This window comes from Ascaphus truei, chromosome 1 (genome assembly GCF_040206685.1).
Source record: "Ascaphus truei isolate aAscTru1 chromosome 1, aAscTru1.hap1, whole genome shotgun sequence".
Taxonomy (NCBI): domain Eukaryota; kingdom Metazoa; phylum Chordata; class Amphibia; order Anura; family Ascaphidae; genus Ascaphus; species Ascaphus truei.
In genome coordinates this window covers 309777523-309799046 of record NC_134483.1, presented here as the reverse complement: position 1 = coordinate 309799046, position 21524 = coordinate 309777523, and the positions used below count along the sequence as shown (strand labels likewise).

General features: G+C 41.0%; 1 protein-coding gene across 3 annotated transcripts in view; it reads right to left on the bottom strand.

Annotated features, from left to right (window-relative positions):
- The window catches only part of LOC142497322 (uncharacterized), a 66037-nt gene that overhangs the window by 11684 nt on the left and 32829 nt on the right, over positions 1-21524 (bottom strand). The window contains exons 1-3 of one of the 3 annotated variants that reach the window (XM_075604988.1): positions 9311-9632; positions 5339-5910; positions 4853-4966 (exon numbers count right to left, since the gene is read on the bottom strand). In XM_075604988.1, coding sequence (XP_075461103.1) covers positions 4853-4966; positions 5339-5757 — 533 coding nt within the window. In that variant the 5' untranslated portion in view covers positions 5758-5910; positions 9311-9632. Of the gene's footprint in view, positions 1-4852; positions 4967-5338; positions 5911-9310; positions 9633-21524 lie in introns of those variants that run through there. The other 2 variants (XM_075604970.1, XM_075604979.1) reach the window with 2 other exon arrangements.

Here is a 21524-nt window from a genome sequence, read left to right as displayed (position 1 = left end):
ACTGACATTGACAATAATCAAAGGCACATATCAGTATTGTAAGAAACAATTTATACATACAGTGTAATGGTTGTAAAAAAACTTGAAACAAACCCAAGATTATTCAAAATAAAGAAAAACTGAGCTAATGTTTAGTCTAATAATGTTTTATAGTAAGTACAGTATGCAGAAAGGACTATGGAGTGAAAATATCCCTTCTATGACCTGCTTTTCTATAGTACAATAGTATTAATGTATTTAGGAGTAAGACTATATAAGGTGTGTAGCCAATATCACTTATTTACGCTCACCTTAGTGAATCTATTTGTAATTATCTCTGTCAAGACATACATTAGTTTTCCCTTATTTTAAATGTCACACATTGTATGAGGGTACAGTATCTGATAAATATACTGATAATAGACACCTGTTTAGAGTAGGAAGTCGCTTTGTTTAATTGCATGTAAACTGTTACAGTGATTTGCTAAATATTGCTATGTTAATAATGCCACCATAAGAAAGATCTGCAGAAAATTGCTCTGCTCATCAAAAATGATTTTATTATTATATTCCAGAGCAGGGGAGCGCAAACTGGGAGGCGCAACATTTTCTGGGGGGAGGGGCGCACAGAGTGGCCCGCTCACTTCCTCACAACATTTAAATAAAATGCCGAGGGGACGCCCAAGGCCTCTGTATGTCTCTTACCTTCTCTCCGACTGCTTCTGGCAACGCATCGCCATGACAACGCAGAGTCAAATGATGCCGCAAGGTCAAATGACGCCACCAATGCCGGAGAAAAGGTGGCGGGGGGAGGGGTGGGGAGAGGGGTTGGGAAAGGAAGGGGGGTCACGAGCAGGGGGGTAGAGCAGGCAGGGGAACACAAAGAAAAAAGTTTGCGCACCCCTGTTCTAGAGCACATTATTTTAATTGGAACACATCAGTACAGTTTAAAGTGCTGTTACATATGATATGCTATTAAATGCTGTTGAGTTTATTTAATCCTCTTTAAGGCTCTGTTAGAGTGTTGTTGCTACATACTGGTGCAATAGTGATAATGCCAACAAGCCCTTGCAGAAACATTAAATTGAAAATACACTATAGAAAAATACTGGATTTCTCTCTGTTAGCAGAACAAGAAATCATAGTTAGCTATACACAAAAAGAGATCATAAAGGCAGCCATATTTTCCTGGGGTGTATTATTTATTGGAATGATCTTCACAGTTTTGTCCTTTTCTACCCCCAAAACGTGTTTCCCTAAGCTATTATTAGTGAAAGCATAACTATTGATATATAATGTAGAGGAATCTGATGAGTGTATAGCAAACAACATATATTGGAAACTACATAGTGAAAAGACATCAAGTATCACTGGTGTTTACTTATGTCTTGGAACTTGAACTTTAAACATACACTAACTCTAATTTCATACAAAAAAGCTTAAAGTATTACATTTACAACACCAGACATCACAATTTAAATGCAAAAGGCTACTAATACATAGTCGTTTCTGATACTGTAAATATGTGATCGTGCTAGAAATTGGATTTAAGTGTAATGTAACAAAACAAATGTAGTTGAAGGCATTGATATACTGTATCATACGGATTTTTTTGGGTTGAGGCAGAATTTCTCTAGTTTAATCCTGAACCTTGAACTAGCAAAGGCTCTTACCTGGTTTAGGTTTAGTCTAGAATTTACAACGTTATGTACATGTAAACATTTTCCATTTTAGAGCATTTTCCTACAGCATTTCTCCATTTACATTTACAGCATCTTATCCTATGCATTAGTTGTTCTCAGTCATTTAGTTGTTCTCCAACTTTTTCACAACTGGCACAATGGCCAGGAGTTACTCTTCTCAGGGTTTATCAATGATCTAACTACAGCTTGTAAGGGAGCTTCAATACACATGTATGCAGATTATACAATCATATATGCACACAACCATAGCCACTCTGACCTTGAACACATACTTCAATTTGACTTTTTGAGACTTGAAAATTGGATTTCACAAAACAAACTGTTTTTAAACACTGACAAGACTGTAACAATGGTATTTATGACCAAGGCTAAATTTGTAAAGCTTCCAATGACTGAGCTCCAGATCAGAACCAACGCTAACACCACTCTAACTCCTGTTACTAGTTTTAAATACTTGGGCATATGGTTTGACTCCCATTTAACATTCGGGATGCACATTGATACCTTGACATCCAAAACCTATGCTGAACATGGGGTACTTTACAGGAACATATCCTCCCTAAGTCTGCTGGTCAGAAAGCATATCGCACAGCAGATGCTAATGTCAATTATCGACTATGGGGACATAGTATACGGCTCGGCACCCCAAACCCACCTTAGCAAACTTGATACCCTCTACAATTCAATATGCCATTTTGTTCTCCAATGCAACTACAACACACATCACTGCATAATGCTCAAAGAACTAGATTGGTCATCACTTGAGTCTAGGTGCAAGGTTCATCTTTCCTGTCTTGCCTTCAAATTCTTTCTGGGCAAGCTACCCATGTATCTGAACAAGCTCCTCACCCCTACCACATGCAGCACTTATCATCAGAGATCTGACTCCAAATGACTGTTCATGGTCCCAAAGTTCAGCAAATTATCTGGACGCTCCTCCTTCTCTTACCGTGCTCCCCAAAACTGGAACAACCTACTGGAGACTCTCACAGCCACCACCAGGCTAAGTTCTATCAAAACTAGAGCTGTTTCACATTTTAATCTGGTCTGTAACTGTTACATACACCTATATTATATATTATCTCAAACTGTGCATGCTATGTCTTGTATATCATGTATATCGTGTTCACTTACTTAACTGTAATTGTAACCATGTACTATTTGTCATCTTAACTCTATGCCAGGACATACTTGAAAACGAGAAGTAACTCTCAATGTATTACTTTCTAGTAAAATATTTTATAAATAAATAAATTATCGAAGCGTGATCCACGCTATCATGCCGGATACGGTGAAGTCTGAAATTAACGTCAATGGCAGATTTCGCCGATTAGGGCGCAATAGTGTGGATTGCACTTTGATGACTCCTGGCCATTGTACATTCAGGATAGTTTTGAATTCACACATTGGGGCCGATTCACTAAGCTCTGTTAAGAGCGCAAAGTACCCTTTAAGCCCGATAAGGCTGCAGTGAGATTCACTAACCAATAATAACTGCGCTTTATCGGTCTTAAAAGGTATTTTTATTGCCCTGTATACATACAGGTATAATAAAAACTTGTTGGCTTGCCCTGTTTGGATGTTTTTTGGAATGACAATTTGCTGCTTTGTGTTAAAATGTGTTTATAATGTACATGTCATTTTTGCAAATGTTTAGTTAAAGGCTGATTGCTATAGATTAGTTTATTGGCTTATTTTTGGAAGATAGATTTATTTTGATGGTTACTTTGACATAGATTATTTTTCACAATGGTTTGTTTGTTGGATTTGAAGTGTGTAATTGATTTGTATTGTAATTGATTGGTGATTGGATTAATTGATGGTAAATTAATTGTGTTGATGCTTTGTTTTTCTTTAATGATTGTATTTGTATCTTGTTTGGATTAGTGTATTTGATTTGGAGCATTGTTTGACATAGTATATATGATGAAAAGATTAATTGTATCATGTACACATTGTCAAATGTATTAGAATATATATAGATATATTAGAATATATATATATATATATATATATATATATATATATATATATATATTCTAATATATCTATATATATATATATAGATATATTATAATATATATATATATATTATAATATATACATATATATATATATATATATATATATATATATATATATATATATACATGATGAAGCCACTGTACAAATAAATGGGTGAAGGGTGGGTATCAGGTCAGGGTGGGCTAACCCCTTAATGACTGTAGCGGTTAATAACCGCTAAGGTCATTAAGGGGTTAGGGGACATTAGTTTGGCACTTTTTCTTTTTGTGTATATTTTTCAGCACCACAGTGTATGGACGGGGAGGAAGATGCGGGTGGCCTTCATCGTGGGTGCCAGACAAGGGTAAGTACAAAATGTATTTATTGTGATTAATGTATATTTAATGGGCAAATGCATTATTATCCATATGTGGATAATAGTAATTTTGCCCATTAATGTATAGTATGTTTTAGGGGGGGGGGGATGTGTGTAATATATTGCTATGTTTATTGGGGGCAATTGTCCCCAATAAACATGCTATTATGCCTTAAACCCTTCATTGCCTTAGCGGATAGCAGCTAAGGTAATGAAGCTGCTTTAATGTATTTTTATTAATAGTGTGCTGTAGCACACACTATTATTAAAATGTACATTAATGCAGCTTCATTACCATAGAGGATAGCCGCTATGGTAATGAATTATTATTTATTGTTATCTGTTATTTAATACTAGTGTAGATGTGCAGGGGGTCTCCTGAGCTGAACCCCATTGGTCTCAAGTCTGAGGTCCCCCTACTTCAGGAGTTACAGGCCCCTGCTCATGTACACTACTATTAAAAATCATATTTGGCCAGCACGATCGCCTGTAAGAGCCGTGCATTGAGACGCAGCGCTGCTTTGTTTATAATAGTTATCGTGCTAAATAACCTTTAGCACGATAACAGGGGGGAAAAAAGGTGATCGTGCGCTATGGCCCTTTTGGCCAAGGCCGGCCGTAAACGCGCCAAACAGCCTTAGTGAATAGCGCTTATGGCTTCAGCCTTTTGCGGCCGAGCGATATAACACATTTTAGCGCTAGTGAACATAGCTTAGTGAATCGGCCCCATTGTGTTTTGTGCTGCTTTTTCCCACTACTCACATAACTTCACGAAACTCCTCCAGCTTACCTTTTTGGGGCAGTACTAGCTTGTTTCTTGTCGAAAACTGTTTTTTTACTTTTGTTCTTTGTTTCGTCCTTGTCAGTCCAAACCAGTGATTGTGCACTGTGGTATACCGGTAATCTATCAGCCATAAGAACATTAAGCCAGTATTAACTGCTATTTTCAATCTACAAAACATCTGGGAAAAATTCATTTTAGTCTTTAAAAGTGCACACCAGAAAAGCTACTGTTATTAGACAAGAGTGAGAATATGTGGCCTTTTAACAGGGATTACATTTTCATAATAAATAAATACCATATAGTTCAGAATTGAGCCTCTCCAGAAAGGGCAGTAGATGAGTGTATCAATAAAAATGCCATAGATGCAATTTGTGTGGTGTCACTGAATGAAAACTAAGGCTAAACATTAATGGAAAACCTATCTTAAAAAACACTGAACCCTGATAACTGACAAACATTAAAAAAAGAATTACGTTAAATAGGTATAATTACTTGTCAAAGCGTGCGCGCAAACTAAACGAGCGCATATACCACTTATTTCTAGTGGTGGTATTATTCAGTGACTTGGATGTCCCAGGGACATTTTCAGCTTTACTATCTGCTTCTGTTGCCATCTTCTCCTTAGCCTTTTTCTCCCTTTCTTCTTTTTTCTCCCTTTTCTCTTTTTCTTTCTCCTCTTTTTCTTTGGTCTTCTGAGCCTCTTTCGCCTTTTTCTCCCTCTCTTTTGCCTCTTTTTCTCTTGCTTTTTTTACCTCCTTCTCTTGTTTTAATTTTTCCTTGCTTCCTGTTACCTTCATTTCAGCAGCATGAGATGTGGAATCTTCATTCATTGGTGGATCACTTATTGGGTCACTCATTGGTTGATCATTTATTGGGTCAGTCATTGGTGAATCACTTATTGGGGAAGACATTTTTTACGTTTTAGCAGAGATTCCCCTTTTTTGCGTCTTTCCTTTTTATGAACAGTTTGTCAGTTACAATTAAATTCCTCTCAAAGGATCTGGAATAACAGGCTGTAAGATGTTGCTGTGGTAAAGGAGTGCCATTGAATTGGCTTAATGTCCCTACAAAAATGAATAATTTTGTTTATAAGAAAATACTATTGTTATAGTTATGATATCATTCTAAGATACATTGAAAATAATTCATAAACAGAAAACATTCCCAAAATAAAGTTTTTTTTAAATGAAAATCATACGCAGAAAGTTCCAAAATAACACAATAGATACGTTGAAAAAAACATTCTGTATGTCCATCCAGTTCAACCATTGTTATATTCTAACTGAAATAAATACTCATCCTATATTTATAGCTACATTGATCCAGAGGAGGCAAAGAAAAAGCCCCAGGGAACCATTTGTACATATGTTTTGGGAACAAAATCCTTCATAACTCCAGTAATAGCAAATTAGAGAAATGTACTACTTCTCAGATGTGGCAGACTTTTCTGACACTAGCATATGGATAACAGTGACAGACCTACAGTAGATACAGAAATGGATACAGTATGTGCATCACATACAGTATATAATATAATATACTGTACTATAATATTGTATAATATAAAATATATTATAATAAATATGTATAATATTATACAATCTGGTATAATATAATACTATAAAATACAGTTAGATATGTGTGTACGTTTTCCTTAACGCTTTACAGTGACACACATTTCAAGCTGATGCTTGATGGGATTCTAAAGCAGTCAAGTGCGAGAGAAAGTACTGTACATAAGGAGCGATCACATAGCCGCGACGTGCTGAAGGGGCTGTGGCACCAGAGAGTTAAGGGTTAAAAATAAGAGTTATTGGAAAATTATTAATATTATGTTTTCTGCAGTTTAAGAGATAATATGGGGGGGGGGGAATCTTGACTTCCTTCTTCTCTGTGACGTTTTAATCTTTAATCCAATGTTCCTTATGAAATTATGAAAATATCTCAGTACATGATACAGTATTTGCATCATTCAGAAGAGCTGTAGTTCTTCTCAGTCTGACTTGTAAACTAATCCCTCCACTAGACCCCTACATCCTCTAGACTCAAATAAAAGGTCCTACTGTACTCGTCACCTTCTCTTTGAAAATTTCCTTCCAGATCTCAACTAGGGGTGTGTCTTCTCCAAAAATATTAGAGACAATGATGAAAAGTGTGAGGCACACACACACTCAACACACACACGCTTTTCTCTCCTCTACAAGCGGTTTACGCCTGCCCTTGGTCCCACCCCCAGGCTCCTGACACCACCTCCTGATTGACTGATGCTGGATAATGCAGCCAATCAGGATGTAGGAAGCTGCCCAGCCCCCTAGCAACAGCCCTGCTCTCTCCCTGCTCAGGGAAATCCCACGGCCGGTTAGGTCACTACATCCAGAGAGGTAATACCGGACACATACATGTCTAGTATTACATCTATTTTTTTACTGGACAGTGTCCAAATACAGAACAGTCCGGTTCAATACTGGACACCAGGCAACCCTAATCTCAACCCAAAGATTACTTTCTCTGCTCTGACCAAGATGTACAACTCTGCAATCCCTACACTACCCACACACACATTAGTATACTATTTTGATACAAAAGACGTCACTCTTCTTTCACTTTCTCTGAAGGTTCACATGCTCTACGTGCTTCAACTCAAGTTTTCTTTCAATGTCACTAAAGTTCTTTGTGTGGCAACTTTGCTATCTCTGGTATCCAAATGAATACCATTTCTGAGGCCGCCTGGCTCAATGGTTAAAAGCCTATCAGTAGCAACATTGAAAGCATAGGTAGAATACTGCTGCTATGCCCTTGTACTGGCCATAGATTAATGCTGTAATAATATATTTGAAGAAATGCTGATGTTTTGTAAATCATGCACTTAAAAATATTTATAATTAAGGCATACTTGATGGTGCATTCTATAATTTCACAATTAAATTACAGATAAATTAAATTACACCAAAATATTTTGAAGACTATGTACCGTATAAATATGTGTATATATATATATATACACAAAATACACAAAATATACACAAATACAAATATACACAATATATACACAAAATAAAAAATATATACACAAAATACAGCATGCTGCTACTGATTTTAGAAGAGATAATAATCTTTTAAAGCAATACACTCTTTCAATTAATAATATATATATATATATATATATATATATATATATATATTTTATTAATTGAAAGAGTGTATTGCTTTAAAAGATTATTATCTCTTCTAAAATCAGTAGCAGCATGCTGTATTTTGTTTTATCATTATTCATGTTCGGAGACTTGGAGCACATTTCTTATTCTTTATATGGTGTCCATCATGGTCATACATATGAATAGAAATCAGCAAACTTTTCGTGGAGATTTGAATCTGCTGCAAATTTGCAAGTTCCTTTCTCCATTGGATTTTCGCAGATCAGTCTCAAAAAAAAATAAATGTAAACATCAAAATTGACAAACGTATTTCAATGTATAAAAATCCCACCCTGAAGGTCCCCACCTGCCTACCCACACACTAACCCAGCCACCAGCCCTGTACCACACACACTCTCTTTTCCCTCACAATCACAAAAGGAACAACAACAGTAAGGAAGAGGGGTGCTTAGCGTCTGCACACTGATTCAAATGTTGTAAAATCCGTGATCGGATTTAATATAATATCCGATTGTCAATTTTACAAATGTCCATGCCGAAGAGAACCGATGGTAGATTGAGGAGCATTCGCCTGGATTTGCTACTGCCCAATCCACCTATGGATATCCACACGCAGATCGGATTTTGATTAAAAATTCATGGAAAATCTGTAGATCAGATTTTTACTAATTCGCCCCTCTCTGCATGTGAATGAATGCATTAAAAATGGTTTGCATCTACTTGCATTTATATTATACACCAAGAAAAACTTGACTGTCAATTCTGACACACTTATGGCTGCAGAGGTGTGGCATGCTTGTAATTTATTATTCATATAATTTGCACCTGTACGTGCGTCATTTTTTTCTTTGTGAAAAAAAAGTTTATACACATTTATTAATACACAGTGTATTAAAGTGAATACGTTAAAAAAAAATTGGTTGTTTCCTTTGGCATACAAATGCTATTCATCTTTGCATTAGTTTTTTTTTTTTTTACAAAATGACACTTTATATATACAGTAGGCCCTTTCAAGTATAACACATAAGTTGAAGTAAAATAAATGCAGATCTTTTCTGTTCACTTTTATTCCAAGTACACACAGTTCATACATACCCCTCAAGTGAAATTGTCTAATATAACCATATTCTTTCCATACTTCTTTCCATACAAGAAGGAAAGCATGGTCAGAAAAGTTTTGGTTTGTTAAAAAGACCTTTAAAAAAAAAAAAAAGGATTCAATATAAAACCTGTCCCCTTTCTTACTGTATGCTCATTCATATACAAGTATACTGTAGCAAGTTACAAAAGCAGTGTTCATAATAGTCACCTGATATGCAGTTGGATATCTAGTGCCTCTGGTTCTGATTTTATTCACTCTTCCCTTGTTCTTTTCTTGATTGTTATGTTAAAACATTATATTTAGCTTTTACACTAATGTCTGTATCTTACCAGGTCAACATTAATTATGTAGCAACCAAAATTCCCTAGTGACAAATTGCTGAAGTCATCTGTTACATCACAATAAACTGTGATGCAGTGAGAGTTGCAGCAGCATCAGCAGCTTTTTTCATAAAGCTGTAAAAAAACACAACGTTTTGTTGACTTTCAACAAAATGTATGAATATATTTTAAGGTAATTCCTTATAGTCAATTTCTGAGAGCCAAACGGATTATCAGTACCCCAGGCATTGTCACTGACGGGCTTGATGATGTGCAGAAGAGGTTCACTGACAGGGATTATCCACGCCCATTATTACACGAGCAGAGAGAGAAAGCGAATTCTACCATAAAATCCACATTACTACATAAGGGACCACGTCTAGCCAATACCACAAGGGCATTCTCTGTTCCCTTTGTGTCCACATTTAGCACCTGGAGTGGACACATTAAAAATATCATCCTTAGGCATTGGCATATACTTTGCTCTGACGAACTGAGATCAATCTTTAATTTTAAACCTCTTTTCTCCTATAAAAGAGGAAACAATCTTAAAGATCACCTCATTAGAGCTGACATAGGTGGCAAGAGTCAATCTCAGACTTTTCTAGGGGTCCCCAGATTAGGGCGTTTTCGTTGCTATAGCTGCAGTCAATCTGCAAGTATGCAGGAAAGGAATTTGTTTTTCCATCCCCTATCATTGAAGAGATTTTTTATAAAAAAAAAATGCTACACATGCCTTTCTAAGAACTTGATCTATCTCATATATGAATTTATTTTACATATCTAGAAGGTTTCATCTGTAGAACAAGAGGTTGTGTCAGTAGAATACTATAGTAGTTGTTTCCCTTCTATAAGCAATCAGAACACAGATAACGCTTTCTCCTATTTTAATCTCTGGAGCAAAGGGCATTTTACAGTATTGAGGATAAGGTGTTTTTTTTAATTAATTCATATTTTTGGATTGCTATTGATAATTAAGGCGACAATTCTGTATACTTTTTTTTTTTTTTTTATAACTCCTATTTTATTGAAATAATTGTGCATGAAATACAATAAGACATACATTGCATAGTTGTTTTGTGCATCACAATAAATTAAATACAATCATTAGGACATATTGTATTGTATAAATCGGGGGTCTCACGACTTTTCGCGCCCTACCGAGCCGTGTAGATCGGGGTAAAACCGGGATTGGGGATAACGGGGGGGGAAAAAAAGGGGGGGGGGATGGGGTAGCGGAAGGAGGATTAGGGGTTGGGAAAGGGGATGGGGTGGGATGGTATCTATTAATAAATTTTGGTACCACTGAGTCAAAGTAGATTATTCCAACTGTCGGCAGCAATACGTGGGCACGAGCTCATGACAGATGTGAGAGATGGAATATTTTGGGATCTTTGTAGTCACCCACTCCTAGGGGAGAATTCATCTATCGCTATCATTGCCAAATTGTGTTACGCTCAACCCCGGGTATGTGTGTCTGTACCAACCATGGCAACCAGACTTTTAGATAATTGTCACCAGTGTCGTTAACTAGACTCGTTAACTTTTCCATCTGGCAAATAAACCATATGCTATTCTGAATCTTTGGGATGTTTGGTATGTCGGGGCGTTTCCATAATGCTGCGATCTCACACCTCGTTGCAATTGCAAAATGAGCAATTAATTTATTATGTGATTTTGATAGATCTTTTAGAGGTCTGTTCAGAAGGAACAGCCATGGATCTGGGGGAATAGTAAGGTCAAATATCCTCTGTATCCAATTCCTGATCTCATCCCATATTTGGGCTATTCGTGGGCAAGACCACAGCATATGTAACAAGTCGGCCGTTCCCCCGCATTGCTTGGGGCACAATGGGGAGGAACCAGGCACGAACTTAGATAATTTGAGTGGGGTGAGGTACCATCTCATAAGAACCTTATATGCGTTCTCCTTTAGTGTGGTGCATATAGAGCTTTTTGCCGTAGCTAAGAATATGGTGTTCCATTCTTCATCCTCTAGGGTCTCTCCTAGGTCTATCTCCCATTGGTTTCTAAATGCTGGGGTGTGTTGGTGTGCGACTAAAGAATAGACTACCTCTCCGTATATCGTTGATATAAGTCCCTTAGTGTCGGTTTCTGCCCGACAGAGCTTTTCAAATTTCATCAAAGGGGGGTACGGGGTGAATTTGTTATAGAATGTTCTTATCTGGAGGTATCTAAAGACTTCTGCATGGGGTATATTTTGTTCTGATCTGATATGATCGAATGTTTTAATTTTTAGATTATAACCCTCCAGGTCTTTGATCCTATTGTATCCTTTAGACTCAGTCTATTGGCCAGAAGTTTAGCATATAGTTTGATATCAGTATTAATTAAGGATATAGGCCTGTAACATTTACAATTCAGCGGATTCTTACCAGGCTTATGTATTAGTGATATTGACGCTCGCAGCATGTCTCCAGGGATTGGAGCTCCCGCTAAAATCACGTTGAACATGTGGAGCAGCCTTGGGGCAAGTAATTTCGAGAATTTCTTATAGTAAAGCCCCAAGAAACCATCCGGACCAGGTGCCTTTGATGATTTGAGTTCTTTGATAGCTTGTGACACTTCTTCTAAAGTGAAGTCAGTGTCAATCTTTTCTCTATCGCTCTCTGTTAATCTCTCTAGCTTTGAGCTGGCTAAGAAATCTCTTAGAGCCTTGCTCGTTTTGCTGTTATGTGCCACTTTCTTCCCATCATATAAGGAACCATAAAAAGAACCAAATTCTTCTACTATCTTTTGGGGGTTGGCTGTGTGGATGCCAGATTTTAAGCGTAAAGCTTGGATATTAAACTTAGATTGTCTCTCTTTTAGAGCTCGGACTAGCATCATATCCGGCCTGTTCGCTTTTTCATAAAACTTTCTCTTTGACCAACTTAATGAGTTATCGGCCCTGGAAGTTAATAACATATTCAATTCAATTTTGGTATCTTTTAATGCCTGAAAAGTTTGTTTGTCCGGGCGAGTTTTGTGAGATATTAGGAGAGAGTGGAGTTTGTCTGTGAGAATAATAATTTTAGCATCTCTCCCCTGTTTTCTTTTAGCGGTGATGCTGATTAATAGGCCCCTTAGTGTTGCTTTGTGAGCTTCCCATAGAGTAATATGAGATTCCACAGAGCCAGCGTTTAGTTTAAAGAATTGTTCAATATCTTGACCTATAGCATCGTAAATTTCGGGTATCTTTAAGATTGACTCGTTGAGTTTCCAGTTCGCCCCCGGTCTAAAAGCCTGAATTTTGTTGCACCATAGCTCCATTGGTGCATGGTCGGACCATGTAATATCGTGGATCTCGGAGCGAGCGACCATAGGAACCAATTGACCCGAAACGAAGAAGTAATCGATTCTGCTATATGATGTGTGTGGGTGGGAGTACAAAGTATAATCTTTACTCGTCGGGTGTGTCTCTCTCCATATATCCACTAATTGGTTATCCTTTATGTTTTTGAGGAGGGAAGAATGTGCTTTTTTGTTGTCTGGGTCTTTTCCTCCCGATCTATCTAGAGATGCTTGCATTACGATATTGAAATCACCTGCAAGGATGATGCTACCTTGAGATACTGAGCTTAGGGTTCGGAAGAATTTATTAAAGAACGCGGCGTCCTGTATACAAGGGGCGTATAGGGATGCTAAATTGATATATTGTTCATGTATAGTGTCTACAAGTATGAGAAATCGACCTTTCGTACCCTTTTTAATTGTATGGACTACAAATGGGATTTTGTTACTGAAGAGTATGGCTACTCCGCTCTTTTTGGTAGACGCTGAAGCTGTGTAAAACTGGGAGAAGCCCTTGTCTAAGAATTGGGGTGTGTTGTTTTTATTAAAGTGAGTCTCTTGGAGGAGTAACACCTCAGCTTGTTTTCTCCTATAGTCGGAAAAGGCTAGCCTTCTTTTTATTGGGCTATTAAAGCCCTTAACGTTGTGTGATATTAAGGTTAATGCCATCTTTTATTAAAGAGGAGGTGCGATGTGTTACAAGGTAAATACTCACTGCTGGTGTTGAATCTTATATTTCCCGTTGGAATTCTTTCTTTACCTTTTTATGCTTGAATCCGTGGGACGACTCTTGGTACCCAGTATCCTGATGGTATGGGTGGGGGGGGGGGGGTGGTGGGGAGGGATTGGACGGACTGGGAAAGCTACATGAAGGGTAAAATAAAATAAATGAATTAATATACAAAATAAGAAAAATGAAAACGAGGATGGAGAAAAAAGAAAAACAAGAGCTCGCCTCGGGGGCCCCCGAGGACGGCTCCTGCGCCCAGAGGGAGGGTCTTCTGGCATCATCACTTGGATGAGCCAGCCTCCAAAATTGGAGTCAGACCTCCCTGGGTCTTGGGACTGGTCCCTTGTTTTTGGGGACCACACTGGAGAACACATATGCTACGCCGAGGCTGGGCCCGTCGGCATTCTTCTGATAATTAAACTAAACTGCGACAGACAGATTAAACATATTAAACAACTTAAACTTTAAATAATGAAGTATAATGCTTTCTACTAGAAAGCGTAAAACCCTCTATGGAACAGACCAATACCCGCTAGTGTTATTTAACGTTAACTCTGCATAACAACAATTTATATAATTTGGGAATATTATCAAACTATATGTAATAATCTATTAAGGTTCCAACCAACCGTATACTATGTGTATGATTCGGCTATCCTGTACCGCAAATGCTTACAACGATGCATACAGATATATATAAAAGCGAACATAGGGGGATATCTGCAAACATTAAGTAGTGTTATCTACTATATGTGAATAAAGCCTATTTAACAATAATCTCTATGGAAGGTAAATCATTTACTTTTTAAGTTTTGGGTTGAGACTTGGAGTTATAAATATTGAAACCCTTGAAAATATGGTAAACTCTTGATAATAAACAATTACAAACTATGGAACAGACAGATAATTAGTGGGCCCCCCCGCCCTTCCCCCTGCGAGGCAAAAGCTGAATGCCCCATTCTTATATTGGAGCCAGATCAGAGTCAGAGTCAATATAGAGATTCAGCAAACCACAGTTCGAGCTAAATAAAGAGATGTTAGCGAGCATGTTGTAGAGATATACTGGCTATTCTTAAAGTACTTTAATGGGTGGTATTGTTTAGTGTTGCCATGTGTTAATAGCCCATAGATATAGGAGATCTCCCTACACCAAATTCCATTAGGACCAGCACAAATGGAGAGTGACCGAGTTTGTTTCTTTTCATTCAAGCCTTGGAGATAATACGGCTGTGTGTCAGTGGTACGGGACCACAATGGCATTCTATGTCTGTAGACGTGTTGGTGAGTGTTAGGATGGCAGCAGGTGTTACAGGATGCTGTAAACCGACATAGACAGGACATATACGGAATACATACCCACACATAAATTATATGTATATATAGTGGATACAGACAGATACAATGTGTGAGTATTGTATGATTAATACATCAATGGGGTTAAGATGATAGCCATATTTAGGCCCCCCAGGTAGTAGACTAAGTATAAACATAGGATACAGTATGAATAAATAAATCATACTTAGATAGGAAAAAGATAGTTAGTAAAATAATACGTAATAAAGTGACATGTAACCATGTAATTAAGCCAATGATTTAAAAATAAGAATTTAGTTAATTTAAAGGCTTTAATTTAACTCCTCTCTGCATATATAACTTATATAACTCTTACATATATTCTCTCTATATACTTCTATATACTTCCCACTGTGTATCGTAGTATCTATATATATTCCGTACATACCCCATCGTATACAACACTATAGTGTACTATGTCACCCCACACCATACCATCCATGCCTATATACATGTAAATGTACAACACGTGTACAACCCATGTATATATATATATATATATATATATATATATATATATATATACATGGGTATATATATGTGCACAAAGTACTGCATCATGTTATACAATATATCACACTCTATCATTCTATGCATATATTATATGACATATACCCCAGCATATACATACACACATACTTTCACACATACAGGTATATACAGGTATACACAGGCACGTACATGTAGATACACACATACACTACCGACACGTTTAATTCGAGCACGGCTAGCACCGCAAGCCGGGGGATGCCCCGGCGTGCTAGCCGCACTCCCTCAGCGTGCCGCGCATCACCGATGCGCGGTCACGCGTCATCGGGTGCCTGCGCCCCCTGCACGCGCGTCCAGGGCTCCCGAGGGAGGGAGGGAGGGAGAGCGCCCCGATCGGAGCCAGGTTACTGCTGCGGCCGAGAACGAGCAAATGCTCGAATAAACTCGGCCGCAGCAGTATATACATACATACATATGTATCCATTCGAACCTGTGAATTGTGTTAGTTTATTAGTTTATTAGTGTGTGTAGTGTAGTGCATTAGTGGGGTGGTTACTGGGGAGAATGTCACTGTGTTTTGGCTCTCTGTTGTGGTGTGTCACGGAGGGCTGGTGTGCCTCCGGTCAGCTCCTCCGACTTCGACTTCCTCCTTCCATCTCGGGCTCTTCCTGCATCCGGGACTTTGACGACGTCATCGGTGGCCATCTTGGTGGTGGCGCCGGTTAGCTAGGATCGAGAGAGGGGGAAGTGTTATGACGACGTCATATCCAGATCCGCATCATTGCAGCTCCCACTCTGCTCCAGGAAGGGTCGAGGTAAGATGGCTGCCGTTCTGAGGTGGTGTGCGGATCAGCTCCAGGCAGGGATCTGGATTCTGAGGTCAGGGTAAGTCCAGATACTAGCGGGGATTGGTATGTGAGTAGGGATACGTTGCAGCTCCTTCTGAGCTTAGGGAAAGCTCAGATACATGAGGACCGGGTTCATTCAGAGCCTGATGTCTCAAGCGCCGTGTTGTTTTTTGCTTTGTTGGCTCCCACTTTGTTCCACGAGGGGCCAGGGGTGCTGTTAGAGGCAGACGGTTGGCTTGTTGGTGGGGAACCTGGCATGCTTCGGGTGGCTCCGGTGATACCCAGTTTAGTCAGGAAGCCCTCACCGTCTTCAGGTTTCCTTAGTGTATGAGCAACTCCATTTTTGATGGAGAGAAGGGCACACGGGAACAGTCAACGATATTTAATGTTATTGTCTCGGAGCACTCATGTGGTAGGGGCCAGGGCTCTCCTTTTCATAAGGGTGGCCGGGGCCAGGTCTTGGAATACTTGGAGCTTAATCCCTTCAAACTCCAATGACCTGGCTTCCCAGGCAATTCTGCATACTTCTTCCTTGGTGCGGAACTGATGGAATCTGGAGACAATGTCCCTCGGGGGGTCCCCAGTCTGTGGTTTCCCCCGGAGTGCTCTATGGCACCGGTCCAACCTTATCTCTGCCTCCGGTTTGTCCGGAAGGAGGTGCTCCAACCATCTGAGAGTGAAATCCTGTAAGGAATCCGCTCCACGGTTTACTGGTTGCCTCACCTTGCAGAACTGTGCAGTCCTGGAACATTTCTCCTGTTATTTACTGCAGCCTGGATTCTCTCACCAAAGCAATACTGTCACACACTCCCTCTGATATTTACTGCAGCCTGGATTCACTCACCAAAGCTATACTGCCACACACTCCCTCTGGTATCTACTACAGCTGTGCAGTCTATCACTGCAACCTAGATTTGCATTTACTCATTGGAGCAGTACCTTCACACCCCCCGCCAGGGATTGGCCCGCTGGCCTTTAAGTACTGTGTTCCCACAATGCTCCCTGCCGAGCATAGTCCTTACCGAATGTCACTACCTGTTCTGCCACAAGATCTCGCTTGTTCTCCTGTGCTGAAGCGGAGGTTTCGCCCTGCATTCTTCAGCTCCTGTTCTCCTGTGCTGAAGCGGAGGTTTCGCCCTGCGTTCTTCAGCTTTCTGTCCTCCTGTGCTGAAGCGGAGGTTTCGCCCTGCGTTCTTCAGCTTCCTGTTCTCCGGTGCTGAAGCGGAGGTTTCGCTCTGCGTTCATCAGCTTCCTGCTTCCCTGTACTGAAGCAAAGGTATCCCCTACGTCTTCAGCTTCCTGCTTTCCTGCACTGAAGCAAAGGTTTCCCCTGCATCTTCAGCTTCCTGGTTCCTGGGGCCTACTCTTTCCCTAATCTAGAGAGGCCGTGTCCTGGTTCCTGCGCTGAAACAGAGGATTCCCCAGCCCGCTCAGGAATCTTGCGCTGTGCACTGGTTTACCCGTGCAGCCAGGCGGTGTGCTACTCTGGTCTGCCTACCACCTCCTGAGACCAGTACCATGGGCCATGGTCGCCGCACGCGCAGAGGCCAACCCCGCGCTCCTAAGCTGAAGCGGGGTCTTCCTGACTATCTGTTGCCGAACTCTTGCTTGAACAATGTTTATCCTGATGTCTCCTGTCCTGACCCTGGCTTGTACAACGACGATGCTGTCTTCTCCTATCTTGATCCTGCTACGTATGACTACGAACTGCGCAATCCGGATCAGCCTGCGCGGTCTAAGGTCGGTGCTTTTACAACCCTACCTCAGCCACGCGGTCCGACCCAGGTTTGTGGCGAGCACAACCGTGACAGTATGCTCGGCCCCACAAACTCGGACCGCCCTGTGGTGAGGGTTGGTAAGTTTCTGTCTGAAAGCCTGTCCCGGCCTGAAAACCAGTCCCAGTTTGAATACCAGTTTCTATGTGAGATACTACCCCTGATTGAAGATCTGATTGTGTTTGAAGGTTTAACCCCTTTGCAAAGTAAATGCCGTAATGATCTCATGATGAAGGTTTACTGCCTCCGGGACTTAAAACAGTCGCTGGCCGCTTGTATTTGCTTTCCTGGTTACCCTTTAACCTGGGAAAACGTGTACCCTTTGGAACTGGACGACGCCCAAAAGGAACTCTCTTCCCTGGCCTTGTCTTTAGACATTTATATAGCACAAGAGGACCCTCTCCTCATGTTGTCTCACGCCCAAAACACACTCCATGTCCTTTCCATGACATTGGACATTTGCATAAAGGAACAGGATCCTCCCCTCGCCAGCTTCGCTGCCGCTTGGCTGTATCCCTGGTCTACCACGGATCCTTGCCCTGATTGTATGGCCGGGTTCCCTGACACTAATGATATGTCTACGTTAACCCCTGCCGATCAGTCCTGTGAGGTCCCCCTGGAGGATACATATGTTTCTCTACCCAACACTAAGGTTCTAGTATCAGAGAATAAGTTCCTTAGTTCCCCTATTTCTAACTCTGAATCTCTCACTCCAGGTCCTGAGGGTTTTCCAGCTTTAAACCCTGCTAGGCAGTTCTGTGTGCTTTCCCCGTCAGAGAAAGAATCCCTAAGTTCTGTTCCCAGGGTCATTTCTGTATTAACCCCTGTGGGGCAGCTCTCTGAGTCTCCTTTGATAATTCCCTGTTCTCTGCCAGCCATGGTCACGCCCCTAGCTCCAGAGGAGAGATTCCTTGTCTCTCCTAATACAGAGAGAAGATTACTTATGTTCTACTCTCAGGCACTGTCTGCATTAACCCCTGTAAAGTCTTGCTGCCTCCAAGTTAATGCCTTCGTTTTAGCCTCAGAGAATGAGTCCCCAAGTCAGACAGCAGAGGTTGCATTGAAGGATTCCCCTAACCTTACGGAGTCCTTAGAAATTCTTTGCTATAAATCCCTTGCTTCAGCTCAAGTTTCCGCAGTCTCACCTCCGGAGACTTCGGCTAAAGTTCTGGTTCCTGTAAAATGTATTCAGGAATCAGGTTTTCCCCTAAGCTTGCTCACAGAGTTCCTTCTCCCGGGTATTTCACTGAACCAGCCTGTCGCCCAGAGAGCGGTGATCCCTGCTTCAGCGCATAGTCCCCACATTGTGGAATCTGTAGTCATTTCTGGTTTCCCAGACAGTCCTTACCAAATACCTACTTCAGAGACCAGTACAGTTATGTTTAACCCCTGTGTACTGTCTGTGTTCTCCACTTCTCTAAGCTTAGGGTTAAAAACATACAGTAGTCTGTATGTTTCTCCTGGGGTTCATGTTATGTTCCCAGGAATGTTTGCTGACACACGACTTTCTCTCAAAAGTGACGCTTTCACACATATACCAGTAAGAAGCCTGCACACAGTTTCTCCTCTCACTGTATTGTGTCTTACTGGTCCTGAGTCCCTGAGAGGTGATAACCCTCCTTCGGTTTCTGAATCCTTTCCTACAATAGTTATCCTGGCTGGGGGTTCCCCTGTTTTCTCTGCCCGGGCCAATCCTCCAGGGATCAGCATATCTATGGTTACTTCATTAGTTCTGACTATGACTATTCTGCCTATATTACAAGTCCTGGGGTTTAAATCTGAGCTATTTAGTTTTCCTGCCCTTGCTAAAACTCAGTCCCTCAGTTCTGCGTCTAAATATGCTACAGCAACCATTGGGTTACTCTGGGTAGAAATTAAAGCTCCTGTCGTAAAGGGTATTTTTTCACACATGTCCAACAAATCTAGAACCTCAGTAATTGATTCTAAGTCATCTGTCAATACATCTGAGTTTTTCACTAGCCAAACCCAGACACCCTCACTACTGGCTAGGAGTCCTGCTTTCAGAATTTGTGCACCAGAAAACATGCCTATTCAGGTTTTTGTCAGGTTAAGTACCCCTGTGGTTAGGGCTCTTGCAGTTTCAGTTAAGGCTCCCTGTGCTCCTAAGGTGCCTGTCACTAAGAGTTTCCAGGGTTCCCACTTGCCGTTTGTTGTTTCTCAGGTCCCTGTCACTGAGGTACAGACTTCAGCTTCTGATGTTAGCTTCCCTCCCACCACTACCCTGGCTCTGCCTTTTTCTCAAGCTCCTGATAGGAAAATCCCAAGGCCTATTCCTGATTCCCTGACAATACTATCTCCCACTGAGGATTTCCCAGTATTTGAGAGCTCCACTATGGTTTGCTCCTCTGCCTCTGCTAAACCATGGTTTTTTCCCTCGGAACCTTCGGCTGTCCCTGTTATTTCCTCTCAGTTGGAAATACTCTGTATGTATCCCAAGATTTCGGTCTCGATGCCTGGTTTACTGCTTGCCTTGTTACCTTCCATACCAATACCGGGAGATGCTTGCACCCAGCCTATTTCTTCACTAACCATTACCTGGGAGACTTCTGGAGGGAGAGTCCCGCGCAAATTCCAACATGCAGTAGTCAGCCAAGACTTTTTCTGTCCCGAGATTCCTCCTGGGGTTTTCGATCAACTATCAAGGCCGCTTATCCTAGATTCTGGCTCCTTTACTAAAGTCTGGGTTTCCATTGGGGGTTCTTCTGCCGTTTCTGCTCTGGAACCCTCTGGTTCTTCACAGCCCTGGATTTCCAAGTCATTTTGTGGGGCGAGCCATGTACCAAGGATGTTTCTTCCACCACTCTCATATCCTAGAACTGTACTCGCCAAAGAACTGCTCGTTTACGGATCCCCTTTTCACCTAAAGAACTTTAGGAACAACTCGATGTCCCCGAGACCCATGGATGGTTCTGTCTGGCCGCAGTTCTCACCGGGGGGGTGGGGGTACACTAAGGACTAACCACGAGTCTCTGGACCACGACTCTACCCCCAATCCTAGACGGTTCAGCAACAATTCCCGGTCCTCCAACTCTATGAGTGCTCATGTTCGCCCGGAGGTCTCGCGTGAAGGGGGGGGGGTACTGTAAGGAATCCGCTCCGCGGTTTACTGGTTGCCTCACCTTGCAGCTTGTGCAGTCCTGGAACATTTCTCCTGTTATTTACTGCAGCCTGGATTCTCTCACCAAAGCAATACTGTCACACACTCCCTCTGATATTTACTGCAGCCTGGATTCACTCACCAAAGCTATACTGCCACACACTCCCTCTGGTATCTACTAGAGCTGTGCAGTCTATCACTGCAACCTAGATTTGCATTTACTCATTGGAGCAGTACCTTCACACCCCCCGCCAGGGATTGGCCCGCTGGCCTTTAAGTACTGTGTTCCCACAATGCTCCCTGCCGAGCATAGTCCTTACCGAATGTCACTACCTGTTCTGCCACAAGATCTCGCTTGTTCTCCTGTGCTGAAGCGGAGGTTTCGCCCTGCATTCTTCAGCTTCCTGTTCTCCTGTGCTGAAGCGGAGGTTTCGCCCTGCATTCTTCAGCTTTCTGTCCTCCTGTGCTGAAGCAGAGGTTTCGCTCTGCGTTCA